Source organism: Mastacembelus armatus, chromosome 14 (genome assembly GCF_900324485.2).
Source record: "Mastacembelus armatus chromosome 14, fMasArm1.2, whole genome shotgun sequence".
Lineage (NCBI taxonomy): Eukaryota > Metazoa > Chordata > Actinopteri > Synbranchiformes > Mastacembelidae > Mastacembelus > Mastacembelus armatus.
The window spans coordinates 23,687,664-23,713,572 of NC_046646.1; the positions used below are offsets into that span (position 1 = coordinate 23,687,664).

Below are 25,909 nucleotides of genomic sequence, written 5' to 3' on the forward strand. Positions count from 1 at the left end.
TACTTCTAATTTGAAGTACTTTCCATACTGCTGGGTATCTTGGGAATTTCCCCCCAGGGATCAATAAAGTTTGATGATCAGTCTGTATTTTGTTGGATCCATCTGATCCTGAAAAGGAACTAAAGTTATCAGGTAAATGTAGAGCAGGATAAAGTACAAGGTTTGACTCTGACATGTAGTGAAGTCCAAGGATGAAGTAGTACTACATGGAAATACTCACGTAAGGTACAGGTACACTTGCAGTCATATGTTTCAACCTGCTCCAACAGATAAAGAAACTGTGCCAGGTTGGACGTGTGAGCTCAGGTTTTATTAAAAAGCAGCTGTCCCTGCTGTCTGACAGCAGCTTCAGGGCGGAGAGAGGAGGAGGAGGAGGAGGAGGAGAGAGGACAGAGAGGAGGAGGAGAGAGGAGGAGGAGGAGAGAGGACAGAGAGGAGGAGGAGGAGAGAGGAGCGCAGGGCTGCGCACTGACAGCGGACGAGACTGAAAGCGGACTGTTGAGTCTGTGCGGCGGGTGGAGGTGGCGGACGGTGTTTAGGAAGGATAAGCCGAGACTGAAGCCTCCTTGGGGAGGAGGAGGGGGGGACCAGGCGCTCGGTCTGCCGCCGTGACCCCACACAGCATCGACATGGAGCTGGAGAACATCGTGGCCAACACGGTGCTGCTCAAAGCACGGGAAGGTAAGGATGGAGACGGCGGGTTGACAGCTCCTCTCTGCCGGTACAAACGGCAGGGGAACGCCCCGGGACCGGTGACAGAAACCGCTACTACACTTTCTCTCGGTTGCTCATCAGATATTTGATGCTGCGCACAGATATTATCCAAAATACGCACAGTTCGCCCGAGTCACTGAACCGACCCGCCAAACTTCGTTTCCGAGTTGAACAATTTAAAGTTTTCCGGTTTGTCCCACAGCCTACATGGGTCTTTAATCGGTCTAGAACTCTCACCCAGCTCTGTAGCAAACCGTGGCCAATTCGGCGTGAAACTCGTTTTACTAAATGTATTAATTGCTCAATAATCTGTGTCTTCCTCAGTGATGGTGCGAACCTGTAAAGATCAATGACAGCGTTATAAACACGTTGAAACGCAACAGTGGGGATGCCAATCTGGTCGATTTAATGTTTATTAAAAACACTCACTGTGTATTTGTTTATGCCGAATTAAAGCGCCGATCCCATTGACTTGTAAAACATTCCCGCGCTGTTGTGTGTTTTGTGGACAGTGACCGGACATTGTTAGAACCAAAATGGATGATTTTTTAAATGGAGTTCGTCCTGGCTTTGATTCTGCGTGAGAGGCGAAGTACGGGGTCCGGAAGAGGTTGCTCTGTGAAATGTGGCTGCAGCGACACTTCGGGTTTCCCTTTGCTGATGTTGCAGCATCGTCCTGGCGTTTGCGAAACAGGATGTTGCAGCTGCTCAGCTCTGCGCAAAGACTGAATTTTATTTTGAATTTATGAGTTTATGGTCTTGTTCCTCTGCAAAGCCTTTTATTTGCTCACCTGTGGGTTTCTGCAACTTCTGCCCTGACACCTGCGGGCTCAGCTCAGATTAATGTCTAAAACACAATCATATCATTATGAACAGTAACTTCTCTTAAAGTCAGACTTCTTACATTGGCAGCATCACCACTGCCCTTTGTTATTGTTTTTCTGAGCCGGAGACAAAGGTTGTGGTGACTCATTACCAGAATAATCCGAATGCCATCTGCAGACGATAAGATCCCTGGCTGTGAGCTTATCTGCTCAATTCAGCTTATTTGTTGTGTTTGTAGAGGACCGGGACTCTGGGCTCTGTGTTGGTGCCCATCTGCCCTTCTAACGTGCCCTTGAGCACCAGGCAGGCCTTGACCTCTGACCTGTGGAGCTCAGAAAAGCAGTTTCTCACTGGGTATTATCACAGTCAATGTTAGAGCCCAGACTAACTGACTATACATCATATAATTCAGACATCTGCTCATGTGCAAACATGTAAAATGAAACAATGTGCCAATGACATGCAAAGTGAAACATGCAGCAAATCACCACCAGTCCACCGCTGGGCTGATGTAAACACGGCCACCTGAGCGCTTCACATGGTTCCTTCAGTGTGAAGGTGTCCTGCATGTTTAGGCCTGACTTTACAGGTGAAGTTCAGTTTCCACAAAGAGTCCTGAAGCAGCTGTTTGTCATCTGAGGCCGTGATTGGAAAGACGCTGGAATTTAGGAGGCAGGAAGGATTTTTGTTAGTGTCATCTATAAAAAGTCAAAGAATAGGGAACAAATACCTTTAATTGGTTCCTCACAAATTCATTAGCTGCTCTTGACGGATATTTAACGATGTTTCGATGATTTTGATCTTTCTTTTTCAACCCGTCTCTAACTTTGTGAAAGTGCCTAATAGCTGGACTGCTCATTTAACCACACCTTGTGTATATTCCACATTAACAATCATTTTTAGGTGATTTCCGACCTTTGAGGAAGCAATTAGCACTAGTCCATTTCAGGAAATCAAATTTCAGAGGCCTCAGCGTCATTTAAAATCCATCTAGAGAAGGACACGAGAAGATGAGTGTCGTGATCCGTTCATCTCAATCAACTGTCCCTGACAGCATGTGTGCCAGAAGAAGCTGAGCAGAGGTCACAGATAGAAAGTTTGTTTTTTAAAGGTGGAGTTCAAATTTAAGGCAGAGGAAGCAGCTTCACCTCCTCAGATCCTGTGTCCTCATGTTGGGTTTGGTTGGAGAAATCAGCAGGTTTTGGATGAACTGCATCCTCTGCACTTTTTGTTTCTGCACAGTGTGAACTCTGTTATTACACACTGGTGACTTTAATGTTCCTGTTCAAAGACAAAGTGTTTAGGTTTTATACTTATCAGGCCGACTGACTCCAAATAACTTGGAGAAATTAAAAATGCAAACAACCTGAGCCGAGGCCTTGGGAGGGTAAGGCAACTTCCCATGTTGGTGGCTGCAGATGGCAGGGAGAGAGGAAACAGCTTGAGCATCAACGCCCGAAAATCACGTGGTGTTTGTTGAAGTAATGCACATTAATGTGGAGGAGAGAACAGGGCGAGAGGAGCAGCAGGTGGAAGTTTGAAGCTTTTCCTCTCCGCTGCTCGGGAGTTTAGAGCTGATGTGATCGTATAAAACCCCACACAGCTGCTCTGAGCTGCTTTGGGTCAGGATGAAAAAAGATGATATGTAAATATGAGCTGGTGGATCAATTGGTGTGTAATTTTCTCTTGGCGTGTGTGTGTTGATCTGTGGTCTGTACAAAGCAGCGGAAAATAAACCCCTAAACCACATTAAGGTTGAACATCACGCTGAGCAACTTGTGTGCTCCGTGGAGGTGACACTTCAGACCCTGGACGTTTGTTGCATGACACATGCTAATGATGCCTGATGTGCAGCTCTGCTCCATCACACACAGCAGCCTTTTACATCAGCTCCTTAGAGCCACGAAAAACCACCTGCACATTTAGAACAAATCCTGATTTTTCAGCCTGAGCAGATTCACAATGAAACTTTGCTACCTCAGGAAAATTAGACGGCAAAAACAAAATAATATCCTTATTAATTATTTAGTTTGTTCAGGGCCATTTCGCTGAGGCTTTTGGGTAATTTTCAGTCACGTCTGCACCCGATCAATGAATCTTACAAACATCAATAACAATAAAAGCAACGCAATCAGCTGCACAACCCAAAAGGAGGGAACAGGCTAATGCTAATTGCTTTTGAAAGTCCAAGTCAAATCTCAAGTCTCTCATGGTTGAAATTGAAAACTGCACCGATATAGCTCAGGAATTCAAAGCAAGTCCTGCATTATCATCAGTCCATCTATTGGCAGACAGTATCAGCATTGATTAGCTGTTTGCTAAGTGATCATTTTAAACAGACTATTGCAAAGCAGTATAAAAAACACACCTCCAGCCACGAAGTCAGGAAAATGATGGACTTTACCTGATTTCATCCTGTATCTGTAATATTTTCTCCGTCTGCCATCTTAGCGCCAAGAAGTTCACTCTGAATGCATGCTCAGGTTGTGGAATCGATGCATTATGTCTGTGATGTCTGGGATTTTTGACAGTCAAGTCCCAGTTGGGAATAAAATTACTAAAATCGACAAACACACAATACAGATTCTTCACACGTCCCCAATCTGGAGTCCAAGACCCCAACTCTGCTCAGTTCAGGACAAGAATTTATCAGGTTTACAGGCCCTGAAGGATTTAGTCCTTGCTGCGACCGAATAGAAGTAACTCACTGTTTGAGCAGCAGATGATCTGCAGGAGCCAGAAAAACCTCAGCCTTCCCACAAACCTACTTTCTGTCAGAAAGCTCATTTTTACTTGACACCTTAACAAGATTAAATCTATTTTTGGTGCAGTCAAAAACACAAAACACATTCAATAAAACTACAAAATAAATAAATATGCAGTCATCACCACAGATCTGCAAACTTTCTAGCTGTTGTCCACTCCAGAGTCCTGTATGGCAGATGACATGGGACAAAATGTCATTAGTTTTGTTGACACTGGTATAACATTATAGTGATGGTTACCTACAGCCAGGCTGCATCATGTGATTGTGGTCAAATGTAAACAGTGCTGACAAGTGACCTTTGACCTCCCTGTGTCCGTGTGGGATGATTCCTTCCTCCACGACTGAAGCTAATGAGGCTGTTTTCAGTCTAATTGTGAATGTTCATCATTTTGTGGTGAATGTGTTCCCTGTCCCTTCATATTTTTCTGCTGTTTCCATTTCCACTAATGCACTGACTGAACATCAGTCATCAGTCAGCTTATCTGTAATTGTGGGGCTGATATTATCAACTGTTTCCTGGACACAAACAAAGCATCTCGTTTGCATCGTGTCTGTGACAATAAGTCTCTTTTGCTCAGTAAAAGCAGCTTCTTCTACTATTTGAATGGCAAATCCTGGAGCCTCATCACAGCAACGAGTAATGACGGCAGGAGATGCCTCAAACAACAAAGAAGCGTTTAAATCAACAGTAATGAGCACTAAAAGTTGTTCAGCGTAGCCCAACTGCAGCAGAGAGTCTGCAAAGGCTGTAGGCAGCAGTAATCAATCAGTCAATCAATCAATCAATCAATCAACTTATCGGTACAGCACAGGCTAATTGGCTGACATGCTAACTGGCTAACAGGATGACAAGCTAACATGCTAACAGGCTGACAAGCTAAGGCTGAAAAACTAACAGGCTGACATGCTAACCGACTGACAAGCTAACATGCTAACAAGCTGACATGCTAACTGGCTTACAGGATGACAAGCTAACATGCTAACAGGCTGACAAGCTAAGGCTGAAAAACTAACAGGCTGACATGCTAACCAACTGACAAGCTAACATGCTAACAGGCTGACATGCTAACCGACTGACAAGCTAACATGCTAATAGGTTGACATGCTAACAGACCAACTGACTAACAGGCTAACATGCTAACTGGCTGACATGCTAACAGGCTGATAAGCTAACATGCTAACAAGCTATTGTCATACTCTGACATGATTAAATCCAGTCTGGTGACCTGCCCAGGCTGTACCTTATTGTTCCTTATTATTTATTGTTGAACCTTTTTAATTTTAATCTAATTAATCAATCAAACAGTCTCTTTCTACAAGTTTCCTAAAAGTTCTTAAAGCTGATGGCCTGTTTTTTTTTCAGACCAACAGTCAATAAATAAATAAACAAATAAGCAGTAAATTCTCATGTTGAGAGAAAAGTGTTTTTTTTTGTGTGTTTTTCATGAGACATCAAACTGAACTTGCAGGGAGTTGAAACTGGCCTGAATTTCTGATCTACCTGAGTGTGTGTCATGTTGGTGCTTGTTCTGTTTGTGGTGGTGAATGAACCTGATCCTGTCCCACACTGCACGAGCTTCTGAAAGAGTACAGGAACTTCCTCTGGTTTCTCTCTGCGTGTTCTGACTGCTCACGCTTTGTCTCCACTTCCCTGCAGCTTCTTCGACCAGGCTGCACAAACCTGTGCTACTACGCTCGTCCCAAACCTAAAACCTGACCTGAAATAAACGACTGATCTATGAGAATTTCTGGCTTTCACTGATTTTCTCGTGCAGATAAAATCCACTGAAGGGTCCGGACCTAAGACTAATGCTGAAATGAGCAATACAACATGTAATTTAAACTTAATGTATTCTAGTGTTCAGCACCTCGAAATCAGGGTTCACCACTTTGCTGAGTGGCTTATTTAATGCACGGGCTTCCTGTGCACTAACGGGATGTGTGTGTGTTGCATTTTGAATCAGTGAACAAAACCAGTGATGACCTTGCTTTAGTAACAGACCATGTGTGGTCTCACACTGATGTGATGTTACCTCAGTTATCCGTATGGACGTAATTGACAATGTTTAGCATTAATTAATATGATTTTCACATTTTATGACACTAGACAACATTTAATTCCAGTAAGAATCTTTGTTCCTACTCTCACCTGTGGTCATGAGCTCTGGGTCATGACCGAAAGGACAAGATCACAGGTACAAGTGGCTGCAATGAGCTTCCTTCCCATGGTGGCCGGGTGCTCTCTTAGAGATAGGGCGAGGAGCTCGGACTAGAGCCGCTGCTCCTCCATATCGAGAAGAGCCAGCTGAGGTGGCTCTGGCATCTGTTCTGGACACCAGGTTCCCCAAAAGAGCTGGAGGAAGTGTCTTGGGAGAAGGAAGTCTGGCCCCGTGACCTAGCCCTGAAAAAAGCTGCAGAAAATACTGTAAATGAATGGATGGACCCGATCCCTGCAGTGTCACCGACTGTGAATGACATGAGTCCAGGTGTCTGAGCATCGTCTGGACTCATATAAAGACGTATCTGCACCAGAGAGACACTAACTGATTATAAATCCCTAGATGCATGCAAACTTTAGTACCTCCCTCCTGCTACCTGCAGCTGTGTGAGTGAAGTTTACAGTCAACCATCAGATGCTACATCACATGTAAACACAACAGTTTCCCCACAGTTTACTGTACAACAGGACCTCGTCATATGACTTTGCCTCTGGCCCTTTGCTCTAACTTCTCTTTCTGTTATCATAAATGACAGCCTAACATCATCTACTCTGTAATATTGTGTTCCATCTGGGCGGTGGTTGACTGACTCATCGATTTGCTTTAAAAGACCTTTTCATGAGAAACCTTTGTGTGTGGACTTTATTAAAGCTTTCTGATTGTTTCGGCCCTGAAATCTTTGTCATGTCTCCGACAGCACAACCTGAATGGTGTCACTCTGTTTGTGGACGAGAAGAACACGCAGCCGTGTGTGACAATAATATGGGTTATGTAAATATTCAGAGGTCACAAGCGTGAGCCTTGTCATGACCCCGTGGGGTTTATTTGGTTGAAACGAGCCATTTACGACAAGTTTGTGCAGAGAGTTGAATCCGACTTGGAGTTTAGGAGATTAGGAAAATGAAGAGAGGTTTCCAGCTGTTTGCCTTAAAGAAGCATCACTGTGAAGTTACGAGACAAACAGCAGAGACTCATTCTGAAACCCCAGACCTGAGTATTTTCAAAACTACGTCGTTGTTTGTTAATGAAACAGACCAACAAGCTAATCCAGGAGAGAGACGTATCTGAGCGCTGGGTGCCGTGTCTGGGTTCAACTGAATCCTCCCTCAGTCTCTCTGTGTTGTTTTTCCCGCCGAGTTTCAACCAAACCTGTTTTTTGTTTTGCAGGAGGCGGCGGAAACCGAAAAGGAAAAAGCAAGAAATGGAAGCAGATGCTGCAGTTCCCCCACATAAGTCTGTGTGAAGAGCTGCGACAAACCACAGGTAGGACAGTGTTGGTCCCCGGTGTAACAGCACTGAGGCGCTTTGATCTCGCTCAGTGTGAGAGTCTTTTGTGTGCTGAGTGAGTCTAAGGCCTTTGAACTAGATTCAGACCTTGTATCCATGGTGACTGGCTTGGTGCTCTGTCTGAACAGCCCCTCAGCCCAGCAAACCTTCTGCAGATCTTCTTGTTTAAAAAGTGTCTTCATGAAATGGAAGGAACAGATTTCCGCAGCTTTCATTTACTAGTTTGATGTATGTGCAGTCAGCTGACTCCTTTACCTGCCCATCACATGATCATAACTGCAAATGAATGAACAGTATTTCCATCGTCAGATCTGATCTTCTGATCTGTTGACGATTCTGTTTGAGGAGCATAAAACAGACGAACCTATAGGAAACTCTTCTGATCTGATTCTGCCCTGAGCTGTTCTTTACTTCTACATTATTTAGAAGATGCATTTATCAGAAACTGTACAACCTGTACAGAACTTGAGTAAACACACCAAGTGAACACTGAGTCAATAATCATGTTCATATTGTGCGTCTCAGGAAGACTGGATGGACATAAACACACTGATCGATTAAAACCTGACTGGCAGTCAGTTTGTGCTGAGTTCATGAAGCGTTTGCTGTCTGGTCTAAACTGCATGGAGCTGGTGAAGATGAAGCTGAAGCTGAAGATGGTGGCGTCAGTCTGTAGTTACTGGTGTTTGATGGGAATGTCCTGAGTTTTGCAGAAGTCTTTCCAATTCATCCTGAGGGGAACATGAACATGAATATCAAAACCAAATTTCATGACAGTCTATTCAGTGGTTTTTGGGATTATTTGGACCAAAGTGACCAAAGCTGACGTCTCTGGAGCCGCATGTTAACGTGGCTCTATTTAGTTGATATGAGCTGCTCATTTCAGCGGCTGCACATCCTCATGTGTGTTGAAAACACTTAATCCAAAGTGTATTGCAGCAGAACAGTCCTCATTTTGACTCGGCCCATGACGTCATCACTACAGTGTTTTGCAGCCTCACTAATAAAAACTGTTATAGGAACAACATGTGATTCACATTAAGGATTTTCCCTTTTCCAGCATCTGACTTGTCTGTAGGGGAAAGTCCCCTCATGGCCTCCAGGACAGGGATATTAAGGTATAACTCTCTATACAGGGCAGCTCATCTAAATCTTGTATTCAGGCCCGTCTCTGAGAACAACACACCGTCCAGTCAGTCTCGGTTCATTTTGGATGCACAGATCCAATCACACTGCAATACTTCAGCATTAGTAACCTATTAGATTTCACTCAGATAATACGATCAATGTCGATTCTCCATTTCCTCTGTGTAGCGGCAGCGATCTGTAATACTGTACAAAAATAGATGTGCGCATTTGTACACTAGATATCTGTGCTGTCAGCAGCAGACCTCAGAGGCCAAAGCCCAAACCTGTGGCCATATCTGGCAACCCGTGCTGCAGCCAGAGACACCGTGCACAGGTAGCCTACTCGGTGGATGAATACGTTGTGAGTGAAGAAACAGTTACAACAGGTGTTTTGGGCAGAGCCAGGTTAGGTGTTTCCAGTTGTTATGCTAAGCTAAGCTAACTGTTCTCTGGCACTAGCTCCACATTCAACTGGTTCATCGATGTTTCCTTCTCACCTTCGAACAAAAACCTAAACAAAGAAGCTGATTTGCTGAGTGGTACCATGCTGCATCGTAACCCGTCTACTGCTCCTCAGTGTTTTCACAGTGATAATCAACGAGGCTTCAGTTTCCACAGATCTCCACAAATCATCTTAGAGAGTGTGACTTTATTTTTGTGACAGTGTCAGTTCCAATAATCTGATATCTGTTTATAGAAAGTGTGATTAACCGTTAAGCTGGTTATATTTGGGCGCTCGTTACTTGGTCAGCTTAGGGAAACGCTGTGGTCTTAGTGTGACATGTGGCTTGAAGCAGCAGGCAGGCTGTGTTTGCTATAGTGAGACCAACCCACCATCTTTTCATAACCTCAGCCAAACTGCTTTTGTTGCCTAAATCGAACCATATGCAGGAGTCAGGATGTGAGCGTAGATGGCTCGGGTTGTCTTCGAACTGCTGTCTGACAGGTCGAGGTCCAAGTCAAGGTCAGAGGTACAAAATCAAAGCTGAGAGCTGCTGATCAACCATCAGCGCTGCCTCTCTGTGTTATAAGTTCTCTGTGCATGTACTGTCAACGTTTTCCTCAGTGTTGCAACATGCTGCTCTGATTAGTAACCGCAAAGGGAACAAGCGCTGATCTGAATCAGTAAGAAACAGTTTCTACAAAAAAAAAAAAAAAAAAGAAAGAAAGTTTGGGAAGAAGCGATGTTTCCAAATCATCATAACTCTGTAATACACACACAGATGTAATGCACAGAATATTACACACTACTTTCATAGACAAGCGGCTAAAATGTGTCGTAACTTGACTCTGTTCAAACTGATCACAGATCTGATTCAGAAGACTCAGCAGCATGACAACCCTGAATGCAAGTGGGCTGGAACAAAACTGCACCACAGAGGAAACTGTGACCAACGCACAAAGAGGAAGCAAACTGGTGTTTTTGCATTTTCAACCAGCACTATGGTTACTTTCATTTTAATGGGTTGCAGGTTGAAGGCAGAAGCCAGATTTTGTGATAACAGACCAGAGAGAGGAGCTCAGACACAGGAGGATGGGCGTCAAAGCCATTTCCTGTTCCCTGAGCTCAGAAATGTAAACCTGAAGAAGTTAAACTTAACTATATCACAGCACTTTTGAGTCAGATACATGAATTTTCAGTGTTTTAGAGAATATTCCCACATTAGATAATTGTTTCCAAGATGACTGTGTTTGAAGCTGACGTTAGCTCAAGCAGCGACTCAAGACCTAAACGGTCTTATACCTACAAAGAGTGCGCATTACACTCTTTGTCTATTCACCCAGTCACACACACACACACACACACACACCTCAGCAACAAGGCCGCCTTGATGCTCCTGCTCCTGCATACAGTGATATTTTACACAGCGTGAACACAAAGAGTTCGGGCTGGAACGACCTCGACCACTTGGGATGAACTGGAACATCATCAGCCAACATCCTGGTTGGGTCTCACTAATGCTCTCGTGGTTGAATCTGCTGTGAAATGAAAGCAGCAGGAGATAATGCACTTCCTCCACGACACTTCTGCTCATGTCGAGTGAATCTGCAGTGAAGCTCGGCACAAATGGAGCTTAGTGAAAACAGCTGAAGTCTTTCAGCCGTGTGTGTGTGTGTGTGTGTGTGTGTGTGTGTGTGTGTGTGTGTGTGTGAGAGAGGGAAGGTGAAGTGCAGCAACATGTGACACAGGCTGGTTGTGATCAGGAGGAAGGTTTGAGGCACAATGATGGATTTAAGTTGGGAATTTCAGGACCTGGTGTATATGAGGAACAAACAGCCCCTTTGGTTGAGCAGGAAAACCTTGAGTTGATGTGGTAGAATGTGACAGAAAAGCAGAAACATCCAGAAAGTAGATTCTTCTGCTCCACAGGCCAGTTTTGTAACTCACTCACAGAAAAAACAAGACAATGACTCTGTGTTTTCAACTCATTTTGACCTAAAATGACATTCAATCTTCTGATGTGGTGAAAATGCAAATTGAGGAAGAAGGACTGAAATATCCTGGTACAGCTCCCGATGTAGCTCAGAGGCTTCAGGACAGAAACATCCTACAGATGCTAAAATCTCCTGCATGATGCTCTTTGTCCCTTCACAACAGAGCTGCCTGCTTCCTCAAAGGTGCCATGCAAATAATCGGTGATTTGAATGAGTTCAGCCAAACAGCGTCTGACAGCAGCGAGCTGACAGGCCGACATCCCGGGCAGGATAAAAGATTAGAAAGTGTGAGGTTAAAAAAAGGAAAAGGGAGGAGCTCATTAACGATTCAGCTCTGAAACTCTGACAGTTTGACTGTTTTTAAGAAACCAGAAGAAAGAAATGAGCAGGATGAGTCTTGAGAAAGACTTTCAGGAAACTGTCGACTTCCGTGTTTCAGAAACATGTTGTTCTCTACTTTTTCTTTCCTCTTCTGTCCTGACATGCTCCACATCACATTATTATCACACACCACACACCGATGACGTGTGCGGTTTCTATCTTGCACAACAGTGTCTTCTCCCCGTGGTCTCAGCTTCAGTCGCACTGATCCAAACTTCAAACGCATCCACTCGAATTACAGTCGAAAACATTTTGCACAAAACCGAACATTATTATTATTTTCATTCATGGCCCAGCACACTGCAACCAGGACAGGCCCGCTGCTACAGCTGCTACTGCTGCTACAGCTGCTACTGCTGCTACTGCTGCTACAGCTGCTACAGCTGCTACTGCTGCTACAGCTGCTACTGCTGCTACTGCTGCTACTGCGCTATGCTGCTACATCTGCTACGCTGCTACTGTTTCTGCTACAGCTGCTACTGGCTTGTATGCTGCTACTTGCAGCTACTGTGCTACAGCTGTTACTGCTGCACTTGCTGCTACTGCTGCTACAGCTGCTACTGCTGCTACTGCTGCTACAGCTGCTACAGCTGCTACTGCTGCTACTGCTGCTACAGCTGCTACTGCTGCTACTGCTGCTACAGCTGCTACTGCTGCTACTGCTGCTACAGCTGCTACTGCTGCTACTGCTGCTACAGCTGCTACAGCTGCTACTGCTGCTACTGCTGCTACAGCTGCTACTGCTGCTACTGCTGCTACAGCTGCTACTGCTGCTACTGCTGCTACTGCTGCTACTGCTGCTACAGCTGCTACTGCTGCTACTGCTGCTACTGCTGCTACTGCTGCTACAGCTGCTACTGCTGCTACTGCTGCTACTGCTGCTACTGCTGCTACTGCTGCTACTGCTGCTACTGCTGCTACAGCTGCTACTGCTGCTACTGCTGCTACTGCTGCTACTGCTGCTACAGCTGCTACTGCTGCTACAGCTGCTACAGCTGCTACTGCTGCTACTGCTGCTACAGCTGCTACTGCTGCTACTGCTGCTACAGCTGCTACAGCTGCTACTGCTGCTACTGCTGCTACAGCTGCTACAGCTGCTACAGCTGCTACTGCTGCTACTGCTGCTACAGCTGCTACTGCTGCTACTGCTGCTACTGCTGCTACTGCTGCTACAGCTGCTACTGCTGCTACAGCTGCTACTGCTGCTACAGCTGCTACAGCTGCTACAGCTGCTACTGCTGCTACTGCTGCTACTGCTGCTACAGCTGCTACTGCTGCTACTGCTGCTACTGCTGCTACAGCTGCTACAGCTGCTACTGCTGCTACTGCTGCTACTGCTGCTACAGCTGCTACAGCTGCTACTGCTGCTACTGCTGCTACTGCTGCTACAGCTGCTACTGCTGCTACTGCTGCTACTGCTGCTACAGCTGCTACTGCTGCTACTGCTGCTACTGCTGCTACAGCTGCTACTGCTGCTACTGCTGCTACAGCTGCTACAGCTGCTACTACTGCTGCTACTGCTGCTACTGCTGCTACTGCTGCTACAGCTGCTACTGCTGCTACAGCTGCTACAGCTGCTACAGCTGCTACTGCTGCTACTGCTGCGCATTGTAATGTAGTAATGTGACACATCATGACATCTACACTTATGAGAAATATTCAAGTTTAAAAAGGAGCCAGAGAAACATCAGGTCAGCTGAGTTTCCATCGAACTCTGAAGACACAAGATGCAAATCAAAGCGTGCACAGTCTTAAACAGTAACACAGTAAAGCATCTAAAGTTAGTAAGATTTAACTGTGTTCACTCTGAAATGCTCTGTGACTTACAGACCCAGAAATCCTCATCGTTAAAAGCTGTGAATGCATGTTCAGGCTTAACCGTGTGGCTGTTGTTCACTTTGTTTCTACCGATCTCTGGAAACTGAGACACGTGCAGGAAACTCGACGTGCATGTGCTTGTTCTCTGCACAAACATCTTCCTCCTGGATGCAATGAAAGAAATGAAACAGCAAAGCAGCTTTAAATTTCAGCTGCAGAAACTTTTAGCTACATGTAGTTTGAAGGAACGTGTGTGTTCACCTCTGCTCGTTTCTAGAAACTATTCAGACTCATTCAGCCTTTTCTCACTGTGATATTGTAGGTGTCGTTCAGAAATGAGGAAAGTGACATTTTCTCACACGTCTCACACCTACAGCTGTGCCTGCCATGATCACTCACCTATGGGTGCACTGCAGCGTCAGTGTTTCTCATGTCAGCAGGACCGTACGGATCCATCCATCTATCAGTCTAAGGTCACATGCAGATTCAGTTTACTAAACAGAAAAGCTGAAGGCCAAACACTTTTCCCTGAAGGACTGTGAATATAACAAGTTGGCATTTGGGCATTTAACAGGGTTTTCCAAACACAGCTGTGCATCTTCAGAGAGCAGCTTATAGGAAACGACACATGCTCTGTTCTGCACGAGTCCCAGATGCAAATCCCTGTTTTCATTGGTTCTTGTGCTGAGGCTGAACTCTCACCCCTTGAAAAAACACATCATTGAAATCTTCCTCGTAGAGACAGCGCAGTTTAGGTTTTTGCATGTTTAGATCACATGTAACTGTTGCATCAAAAGCATTAATCATGTATCAGGGACCTGCTGAACATTATCCAGTCATGTAGCTCAGATCTGTGGATCCACTCAGCAGCTCTCAGACGTTTCTGGATTTTCTGGCAACAAGTGAAGATTATTTTTACAATGAACCCTCTGGGTATTTCAATAAACTGTTTGCTTTAGGAAATATCAGCAAACAAACCAGAGAATATTCAGGATTGACCTTGTGGTCGCAGACTTTGATATTTAATAGCTTTTCAAAGTATTTGCTAATTAAAGTTTTCATTTTATTTGACATCAGCTCTTTAACGTTGAATTTCCAGGGTTTTCTCTGACAGGCTGTGGTGGACGGTGATTTTTTCTTTGTGATATGTTCGAGGTAATAATATAAAAATGTATTTTTCTTAATTATGTGACCACAAACTTTTGAATGTGGTTATTAAAAATGTGTTAAAAGTAGAACTGGACTAACCCCTGCTGGGAACCACTGCCCTACATCAGCTCTCAGTCCTGTTGCTGTCCCATCTGTTCTACCTCCAACTTCTTTCTGCGACACGTTTCAGTTATTTGGGCTTTTTATTCATTCGTACTTTTCCCAGACCTTGTGTGTGTGTGTGTGTGTGTGTGCTGAGATGTCAGTCACTTTTCGATCAAGACACTATCATATTCCTGCGTCCTCACACTGACCGTGTGTAGCATCTGGGCTGACCAGGCAAATCCAGGCCCGGAAGGTAAATGAGGAAACGGTTCGCTGAAAGTTAGTGACCAGTCACGTCTGAGGAGTCTGGGAAACCGAAAGCAGGATGGTGCTGATGCTCGGCGACTTTGTGTGGATAGTCCAAGGTTAAAAACAGTCCCATGAGTCCCCAGATGTTGTTGCCACCTGAGGGAGAAATATTAACTGGTCAGGAGGTTGGACTGAGCCCAGGCTCCAGGCACCAAGAACAACCTACAACTGTTTGTATGTCCAGGCTCGGATCAGAACCTAACATCCAAAATTCAGACGTTTTTAAAGGTTCAGGTTGTAGTTGTGAAGTTTTAAAGTCTGAAGCCGTGATCAGATGTTGAACGGCGCCAGTGTCTGATCCTGCTGACCGTCTTAGTCTGGAAACCTTATCCCTTATCTCCTTATTAAAGCAGGCAGCCGTCTCACTCAGGGAGAAACCTAACTTCTCATTTTCTGTTTCACAACTTCAAAGGCTGAATATGAACTATGAAATGTTAACACCGCGGGTCGCAGATACTGCCTGTTGACCTCACACGTATCAGTGAAATCTTCATAGACATTTGTTTTCTGATCGTGCAGAGAAATCTCCCCCTGAAGTACCTGCAGCATTTGTTTCTGTTCTTAGGTTTGTGTTCAGACTCATGGCTCTTGTTTTAAAGCAGGGACAGGTTGTGGTGTAGTGACCTCAGACACAACGTGTGTAACTAGATTTAACTAAAACCACTGTTTTCCACTGCTGCTTCCTCCCACAGTCCAAACACGTGCAGGATAAGGTGGTTGTCTCGTCAGCCCTGTGACTGGCTGCTGATCTGTCCAGGGTGTGTGGGCAGAGAAGTAGGTGGTAAAGATGATGGATGGACTGTCTCTTTGTCTCTGAACTAAATCAAAAGCTTTAGTTGCCCAGCTGTGACCTCTGGTCTGCATCTGTCCATCATCGGCACATCCTGGCACATCCAAGGTTGGGGGGTGGGTAGGAGCCAGTCCCAGTCTGGCTGAGAGTCAGGGTCCACCCTGAGCAGGTCAGCGGTCTATCACAGTTCCTAAAAAAAAAAGTTCCTTCACCTTCGCTGAAACAGAAATTGTGGGGCCACACTGCTTTTCTCACCAACATGAGAGAATTAAATAGTGTTACAATCCTCATCTGGTCCCTGTGTGTCTCCTGTGTCTCTGCAGAGAAGGACTACAGCAGCCTCTGTGAGCGGCAGCCGATCGGACGGCTACTCTTCAGGCAGTTCTGCGAGACGCGACCCGAGCTCAGACGCTGCGTCAAGTTCCTGGACGCCGTGGTAAGTCGGGGACCGTGTGTGTGCTGATGAGGTCTTAATTCCTGGAAATGTGAGATTGTGCTGCAGAATCAGAGCTGCCAGAGTTGTGGGGTGGGGGCGCGGCAGCGAGCTGGACGTCTCAAGGACTCGTCCTGGTGTTTGTTTCTTCCCCGAAATGCTCCTCAGTTCCTGTTAAAACAGAGGAGACGTGTCCTTTCTGGTTTTCCTCCGTCCTCAGCTTGTGTTTGAGAAGCAGTTTATCAGACAGACTAAATAAATAATAATGCAACAAGAAGCACAGGGCAGACAGTAAAAGTCAAACACAGTGAGTCCTGGTTTGTCTCACACAGACAAAAGAAAGTGAAGTAAAAACAGATGGAGCTGTTTCTTATCAGGAAACAAAAGCTGATGTTTCAAAGCTTGAAAATCTTAATGGAACAGTAACGTCCAAAATGACCACGTGTTTCTAGAGAGACTGTTTGAATGGGAGACAGAGAAAGATCCAAAATCCACATCATGAGCCTGTGCAGCTTCATGAGCACGATCAAAGCAGAGTCAAGGCAGCAGGTGTGGAAACACCTGAAGACACTTCTGCACCAGCTTCACCTGGTGGTGTCTGGATGTATTTTATAGACATGAAGAGCAAAGGACTGGTCTCAGATCTGTATCAGCGCAAGCTCAAGAATAACTTTTGTGCCTCGAACAGTAAAGAACAGTTTCCCATCATGAGGTACTTGTACTTTACTTGCAGCTCTGTACTTCTACTCCTCTACATATTGTACTTTTTACTGCACTCCATGTGTCTGACACTTTTACTCCTAGAGGATTTTACTGTCCAGAGGTTTCAGTCAGGAAAACCTTCTGTACAAAGGTTCTTTAATGTTGATTGTCCAGAGGAGCGAGGACCTTAACTGCCTTTAAAAACGACCTTAAATTCATCTCAGCTGGGTTTTAGAAGTTATTCCTCAGGCTCCTGCAGGTAAATGAGTCAGGCTGGTTCTCATGTGGAGCCTTTGGTGCAGGAGCTTTAATCAGCCTGAAATGTTCTCCGACACTTGACGTTTGTAGAAGAGACGGAAGTTTAATATCTGTTTAATGACACACAGGAACAGGCTTCACACTGTGTTATTCCCACAGGGCTCTGAGTGTGTGTGTGTGTGTGTGTGTGTGTGTGTGTGTGTGTGGTCTCACTGATGCTTCTTTATTTGGCTTCACAGCTGATGAATGATAAACTCTGGTTTCCTCTGTCACTTGAACTTTCACACTCTCTCACTCACACACACACACACACACACACACACACACACACACACACACACACACACACACTCAGTTGTGTGACCATAGTAACAAAAGATATACTGTAACTTGACCAATTGCAGCCCAACATCCTGTGCAGTTATTACTAAACAGGTGGATTCTAATGGCCTCAGTGAACTATTTGTTTTTTTTGATTCTGTATTTCCATCATTTGTCTGTAAACAAGACTTTGGGGGATGTTTACTCAGGATTTGCCTCATGTTTGGCTGCAGAAGACAAACATGTTTGTTGGTTTATGTTGAAGCTCAGCAGCAGGAAGCTACAGGTGAGCGACAGACGCCAGTGGATTCACGTGAACGCTGCTGCAGCTGCTCGTTCTCTCGACGTTGGTGACGTCAGGATGGCGATGGAGGGATGTGGAAGTGATGCAGAGAAACCCACCAGGGGTTTGTGTCTAACCTTGATCCACCCACAGTGGAGTAAGGCAGAGTAGAGCTCGTCCTCGTTGAACTTTCACCAGAAGCTGATTTAAAGTGATTTTCTTCAGCCTTGGACACTTGAAGATGGTTTATTGTTTTCTGCAGGTCCCCATCATGACACCAGAGATTCCTGGTTCAGACACGTGTTTCAGCAGGAAAGACGCTCTCGACTCATTTGCCCTCGTCAGGGATTCATTTGCTTTGTTACATGAGCCTCTGTGAGTTAAACTTCCCAAGATCCATTAGGGCGCAGCCTCTCGAGGACACACTATAAACAGTAATGCATTTCTCTGTAGCAGCTGATGATTCGCTCTCATCCAAACTGAATCTGCTGCTGTCAGCACCCAGTGTCTGTTTCAAAGGCAATATCCAGAAAAAAACATGGAGACAGTGGACTGACTGACCCGCTCACAGATGTTTGCATTCCGAGATCATGAGTCAAAGTTTAAGCTCTGAATACGGACTGAGGTTCAAAGACTGGTTTAATAAAGTCTTGAACATTCAGATAGTTCAGGAGCAGCACACTTCACTGTACTTCACTGTACTTCACTGTACTTCACTGTACTTCACTGTACTTCACTGTACTTCGATCTGTGGAAACGAGAACTTTTCTGTTGGGCAGAAAAAGTAACGTACATGTAAAGAAATCAGAAACGCTGTTCTGTGCTTGAGGCTCTGTGCTGGATCTACCTCCCTGTGTGAGGCTCCGGTCTGACTGACCGGCTCGTCCGACTCACATACGGAGCTATTATGCTCTTTCACCCAAGAACCGCTTCCCGTCTCTTCTCTGAGAGCTCTGCATGAGGACCAGATAAATGAGATTTAAACCGTCTCCGCTGTCACTCAGCATTAGTTTACAGGCTGCGAGCACGGAGAGGAAGCACTTTGGAGTTTCCCAGCCCGGGTCTGTTTACTGCCAGTCATTCAGAGGGGGGGGGGGGCTGATGTGAGGATGAGTCCTGCAGGGTGTGGAACAGGCCTCCCACAACATTAGAGCAGGTTGGGAGGGGCAAAGTGCACGACTGTCACACAGATGCACCAGGTTTGTGGCTATAAAAGTTGCTCAGTGATACAAGAAAGGTTTTCATGGTCCCTGCACACATGACCAGGATCTTCTGAAGAGTCATCTGGCAGGATCTGTGCTGCAGTGATTGAGCTGTTCCTAATATTCTGAACCCCTCATGTCTGAACAACAGCCAGACAGAAGCCCCACATCTGTCTGTTTCATCACATTGACAGATGTTGACACACAGATGTTTCCATCTCTGCCTCATCATATCACCCTCGTCTCTCTGCACTGTCTGAATAACAACTTTATGTGTGACGGGTTTTGTGTCATTTGGACCTCGGGCGACTGCAGCCGAAGGGGATTCTGGAAGCTCTGGATCTGGGGGGGGGATTAAGGCAGAAGGTCCTGCAGCAGCTGACTCCGGTGTGTGTTTGTTTGCAGGCAGAGTACGAGGTGACTCCAGATGAGAAGAGGAGGGAGTGCGGTCAGGACCTCATTGAGAAATACTTCAACCCAAAGGTAACTGCTGCTTCCATGCACCTCTGACACGCTTCCTGAATTTGGGGATTCATAGAGTTTATCCAACCATCTTATCTGACCTGGGCTCAGTGCAGAGAAAAACACCTGCATACAGCTCCAGTACTTCAAACTGCTCCAAGTACTGCAGTAAAGTTCAACATGTACATGAATGCACTTTTTCCTTTATTCTTTGCTGGTAATACTTACACATGTACTTAAGTGGGATTTAAATGCAGGATTTAACAAAATGAAAGTCACAATATCCCAAAGTCACAAGAAGAATAAACTGAAAGGAAAAGCCGAGAATAAAAATGTTGCTATTTCAGATCCACACGTCAAATCAAGCCTGGGATCAGCTCGGTCTTATTCCTCTGACGGGTAGTTAATCCAGGTCTGTGCAGCAGATCAGCTCTGCACCTGTGTATCTGTGCACAAGTCTGCACATGCAGAGTCTGCAGACTGTTGACAAGAATCATCCTAAACCCAGTTCATCCGGCTTTTCTCTGGGTTTAATGTCAGGGTGAGTCACTGTTTATCTGCTCTTCATGCTCTTTTTCTTGGGACAGTCAGACGACTATGTGCCTGAGGTGGAGGAGGCCATGATGGCTCAGTGCACGGAGGCCCTGCAGCAGGAGGCCTGCAAAGAGCTCTTCAAGGACTGCACCAAGTAAGACCACCGGGGTCCCCCCATTGGGTCGGGGAAACACAGCGTCAGGGCCTGACATTTGAACTTTTTAAAAGAAAATGAGTTTCCACCATCACCCATGTCTCCAACGCTCTGACATCAATATAACTGATCAACTAATGAGAGTACAGCACATTTAACAGCCTGCTCACGTAGAGAAACATTCAATTCTACTAACTGAGCCATGAAACTGATAAATGAAACGTTAAGTTCTGTTTGGTCTCTTCACATATGTGACACCAGACGGTTCATTTCCATCCAAAGAGCAGAAATCAGGTGAAACAAAGGTGCCTATTTTTGCAGCCTCCTCCTGAAACACGATGCTACAAACCACATATTTTTCATTCTGCTTTGACTTGATTATTGTCATTATTTATGACATACGAGGCTGAGCTGCAGTCTCGCCTATTAATGCTCAAAGTAAATTACATCTTCCTGGGCTCTTTGTAAAAGCAGACAAGACAAACAAACCGTGGGGCTCGGTGAAGCTGCCGTCAGTTCCAGGAAGGAGATTTCAGCATGTGCAGTAGCTCCGATGTTAAAACACTGAGGGCATTTAAACACCGTACCTGCTTTATTACCCTGACAATACACTGTGGTCCGTTTGGGAAATTACATAATATGAGGTAAGTTCCCCTTCCACCGAATTTAGCTGTAACAGATGGAGCTGTGATTTTATCTATTTCCTGTGAATTTAAACGTGTTTCTGCATGAATGGCATCGGTGTTTCTGCTGTTTGGATCCTGTCGTTCAGCTGCAGTCGTGCATTGACAAACAAACAGAACAGGAGCTGCTGGCCCTTTGCAGAACGCTGGGGCCCTGAGCCCACACCACTAGGAGACAGTTTTGATCTTGCGGCACTGTGGTTAACACGTTTTTAGCCTCATCATGCTCCGTTCACATATTAAAACATGATTTCAGGCCCTGAGTGGTCTGTGGAAAATACTGTCACTCTCTCTCTCTCTATGACATAAGTCGATTGACTGATCAATTATCAAACGGAAAATGAGATATAATTTTCTCTGCAGCGACTAATATTCTGGTTAATGAGCAGGAAATTAAATATCTCATTATCTTGTGACTGTTATTATTTCTTCTTCAGCTGCACTTTGCAGCAGTGGTTTGACCTGTTTTCTGACCTGCAGGTGTTTTGTTTTTTTTTTCCCAGACTGATCCACGACTACCTGAGCGTGGCGCCCTTCGCAGACTACCTCGACAGCATGTACTACAACAGGTTCCTCCAGTGGAAATGGCTGGAGAGGTAAAGTCTGACGCCTCAGTCTCCTCCAGCTGCTTCTCTCTTTCCACACACAAACGCTCAGCAGCCACATCTGCCTCAAACCAGCAGCAACGTACTCCGGAGTTGCCTCATCCCTTCCTCTCCCCAGTGTCCTCGTGTCCTCGTGTCCTCGGGGTTACGGGGGTGAAAGCAATGCAATCCAAAGATTTCACCATTTGATGTTTCAAGATAAGAGTTTCGAGTTGCTCAACCAGTGTGTTTCACAGCTCGGGGGAATGTCAGCTGCCGTTAGACATTAGTGACTTTTCTGTGCTGGTCTGTTGTAATTATGGGCTGAAGTGCTGCAGGTGAAGTCTGCTGTTCATTTTAGGCCTCATCCTCACAGGAAGAGCCAGGCAGAAACAAGACGAGGCAAAGTACGGCCCAAAATGATGCTTGATGGAGGGACTGAGGGTTTCAAATTCAGGGAAACGTCTGTTTCACAGCTGTTTTTCCTGGTTCAGTGGAAACACATTTTCCCTTTAATCCACCAAGTTGTACTAAAAGACTTAACTTGTTGGTGGAGAAATCAATCTGTCATCACGATAACGGCTGTTGTTACGGGTTTATCAGCTTTGTTTGCACACAGGGAAAGTAGTCAGGTCTGACGGTTCCCAGACTCCATGGGCTTAAACCGCTGTTCGTCGAGCGTCGGCTGAATCAGGTCACCCACGTGAGAGCCGGATCTAAGCAGAGCGAGAACCACATGATAAAATGAAAAAAGAAAAGAACAAAACAAAGACAGTAGAGACAGGTGGTACGTCTGCACACCCACATGCCCACACAGATTAAAACAACATCAGCTTTCCAGGAACTGAGGAAGGTGGGAGCTCCCAGTGGAGCTGAGGGAGGTTTCCACAAACCACAGGAGAATTTCTGATGAAAACCACCACAAACTGTATCACACACTCAGCAAACTAATAAACTGGACCATTTCTCTGACTTTATTAAAAACCTGTGTCCTCATGCACCAGCCGCTAACTGGCATTTTACATCGGGTTTGTTTAATCTGCACAAAACCCAGAATGTTCAAACACCCTGAGGCCTCTGAGGAGCAGAGCAAAGCTGAGCACAGCCTGTGGAGCCTGAACCAAAGCAAACTGTTTTACAATGTGACCACAACATGTGTCTTAATGCTAAAGGTCCTGGACTGCATCTGGATTTTAACCCTGCACAAGTCACTTAAAACCCCCTTTGAAAAGCCTGTGATGCAGACTGATGGTAAACACCTGCATTATTTTCACTGCAGTCATGAGGAAAAGGTACTAACCAGATTTCAAAGTAGAGACACGATGGAGACAAAACTGACGGGCGTGTTTCATTTGATCACACATGAAGACACAAACAAAAACCCCTGATTCAGTTGTTAAAGCACATGGGTGGAGAATAAAGACTCATGTTCAGCAGGAAACAAATGACAGTTTAACTTCACACAGACCTGAAAACAGCAAAATGACTCAGGCTGAAAGTGTCTCAGAGCATCTCAGGGCTGTGCTGTGGGAAACACTGGGAGGTAAAGGACGAGTCCTCCACAGACCAGACCACTGTGTCGTTTCCTTTTTGGTTTTTAACAGATACAATTTTTCATTTGTCAGTTTTGGCTCTTCTGTTAAATGATGAGTTATTTTTTTAGACACATTCATTTTCCTAAAAACACAGTATCAGTACTGAAATCACTCGTTTGGTTCTGTGGAGACCCGCAGCTTGTGTTAAGGTCAGGGAGAGATGGTCTGGCTTAAAGTCTCAGAAACAACATGGGACCGGACTGGACGGGGACTGTACCTGTGAACTCAGTAAACTGGGAAAATAGCCTGATTTCCAGGAGACGGGTTGTTTAAAAGTGAAGGGAGCAGAGCGGATGGTTTTGTTACCAGAGACACTAGAACCAGTTCCTGAACACTTTAAACATCAGAAACCAGGAAACTGACCAACTGGGAAAGGAAATATTGATAATATTGATTGGACTGATGTGTCCGTAGGTCATGTAGAGGGTAAATACAAGAGAACATAAACCAGTTCTTTAAAAATAAAGAACCAAGTCAGGGACCCAGGGCCGCGGGCTTGTTAAGCAGTAAAAGACTCATCCTGTTTAAATGAGTCCAGGCTGCATTTAATTAACCTGCCTGAATGACCAAACTGTCCAGAGGGAGATGAGCCCGGCATGCTGAGACCAGCAGGGACCAGCTCATTACTTCTCACTCACACACACACACACACACACCAGTTACTATTATCTGTGTACTGGGCGTGTACATGCTGTATTTGTACACATTTAAACACCAACACAGCTTCACAGCTTGTTGTAACTGTGGCTCACACGCTTCTTTCTGCCCAACAGGCAACCGGTGACCAAAAATACTTTCCGACAGTACAGAGTCTTAGGGAAAGGAGGCTTTGGAGAGGTGAGTATATTTCATACCACTAAAGATAAAGACCATTCACAGAATCACTTAGAATGATATGAGGTTCTGGGTTCTGCATTGAGTCCAGATGAGCTTCCACCATGGACTTGGACACTAAATGTTCAGTATGTTCTGTTTGTTTGGGTTAACATCTGTAAAGCTTTGTCTTCGTGACTCATACACAGCTGTATGACTGTATTACAGCTGTGGGATTAATAAAGTTCATCTTTTCTCTTCTTAGACATTAAATTACTTATTTCATTAATTAGGAAAATAGAAAAACGTGTCTGGAAAGTTTAAATGTTGGCAACTGCAGGTGGAAGCAGTTTATTATTTTATGGTTAGGTGACCTCTAGTGGCCACATTAGTAATAATACTGTGATTTTTCTCTGGGTCACCAAATAAATTTGCAGAATGAGTCCATGGTGTTTTATTTAGGATTTATCTCTGCAGACGAGGAGCCTATTGGTTTTTGTATCCGCTCACGGACGGCTAATAAAAAACAAAGGCCCAGCTTGGGCTGGGAGGTGTTTCTCTGTACTGGTCTGTGCTAGAGTAAATGTGCTGAACATGTTGGGAGGCCACCGTCATATCCTACGTTCCTTGGAAACGCTGGTTGTCCACATCAGTAGAAAACACCCAAACTTAACTAAGTTTCTATTATTGTGCCCAAACGTAACCTGCTCCACAAACCCAACCACATGTTTATCATTGTGATCATGATGATGAAGGTCTGGTACACCAGCGTCCATGGCACGTGGACCGCCAGACGACCCCCTTCCACCCCCGACCTTTAAGTAGAAGAGAGATCTGTGTGAAAAGTGTGTCCATAAAGCAGGAGCCTGGGGGCGTTTACAGTGTTTCTGTATTCATTGCCAAATGTTTGGTTTGTTCTAGTTCAAAGAAATAAACTGTTCCACTAAGGTCACAAGAAAAGAGGAGCTTTGATTTGCTGAGTGAAGGAGCTGCAGTGTTTCTGCAGAGTCCAAACCCTGTTCCACACCAGTGAATGGCGACCCTGTGCTATATGTGTGATAACAGGAGCGTTTTGTTTCTGTACTGAGCTCATGTTGATAACCGATTAACTGGACGAGCATCGGGTCATGAGATAACGAAGGACACTGCAGCAGTCTCTTAGGGTCAGGGCTGGGTTAGTTAGCACCGCAGCTGAAAAACAAACACTCATTGTCTCGGCCCGAGGCAGTAATGAGATCTAAAAAAACTTTTCACAAAGATCCAAAACTGTTATCGTTGACAGAACAATTGTTAAAGCTGCTCTGCCTCATGTCTCTTCAGCCTCTAGACCCAAACTCCCACCATAGGCCCCTCCTTCCTGCTCTTTGCCCCTCCCATCCCATCCTGTTCCCTGACGTGAAATACGGGTGCCTGGTTGGGACAAAGTGTCCAGTCCAAAGCTCGCGTTAGCCGACTAAGGAGTCAGTCCAGTAGACGCTCTGGTTCCTGCTGATGTGACCCAAAGCACTAACGTTACCCAAAGCTCCACTTCCTCCCAAATTCACATCAAATCCAATCAATCCAAAGGTCCAATCAGGACCATGCTAGGTGGCTAATGCTACCAAAACCAACAGGTTAGCTTTAGATGCTAACACATCCAGAAGGAAGAAGGCCCCATGTGGATCCAATGTGAGTCCTTTGGCTGCTTTGAACTCTCTCCACGTGAGCATCAGCACATTAAAGCCGTGTGTTTGCGATGTTTGTGTAATAAATCCACTGATCCAAAGCTGCTTTAGTTCATGAAGGTGAACTCTGCCCTCTGCCCCTCCACAGGTGTGTGCGTGTCAGGTACGGGCCACGGGGAAAATGTACGCCTGCAAGAAGCTGGAGAAAAAGAGGATAAAGAAGAGGAAAGGAGAATCTATGGCTCTCAATGAGAAGCAGATCCTGGAGAAAGTCAACAGCAGATTTGTAGTAA

At 45.2% G+C, this 25,909-nt stretch overlaps 1 protein-coding gene across 1 annotated transcript in view; it reads left to right on the forward strand.

The window, feature by feature from the left end:
• Positions 1-433: 433 nt before the first annotated feature.
• The window catches only part of grk6 (G protein-coupled receptor kinase 6), a 32,041-nt gene continuing 6,565 nt past the window's right edge, over positions 434-25,909 (forward strand). Inside the window, exons 1-8 of the mRNA XM_026327893.2 lie at positions 434-681; positions 7,693-7,788; positions 16,252-16,364; positions 19,533-19,610; positions 20,177-20,277; positions 21,464-21,556; positions 23,913-23,976; positions 25,765-25,905. Coding sequence (XP_026183678.1) covers positions 630-681; positions 7,693-7,788; positions 16,252-16,364; positions 19,533-19,610; positions 20,177-20,277; positions 21,464-21,556; positions 23,913-23,976; positions 25,765-25,905 — 738 coding nt within the window. The 5' untranslated portion in view covers positions 434-629. The remainder of the gene's footprint in view (positions 682-7,692; positions 7,789-16,251; positions 16,365-19,532; positions 19,611-20,176; positions 20,278-21,463; positions 21,557-23,912; positions 23,977-25,764; positions 25,906-25,909) is intronic.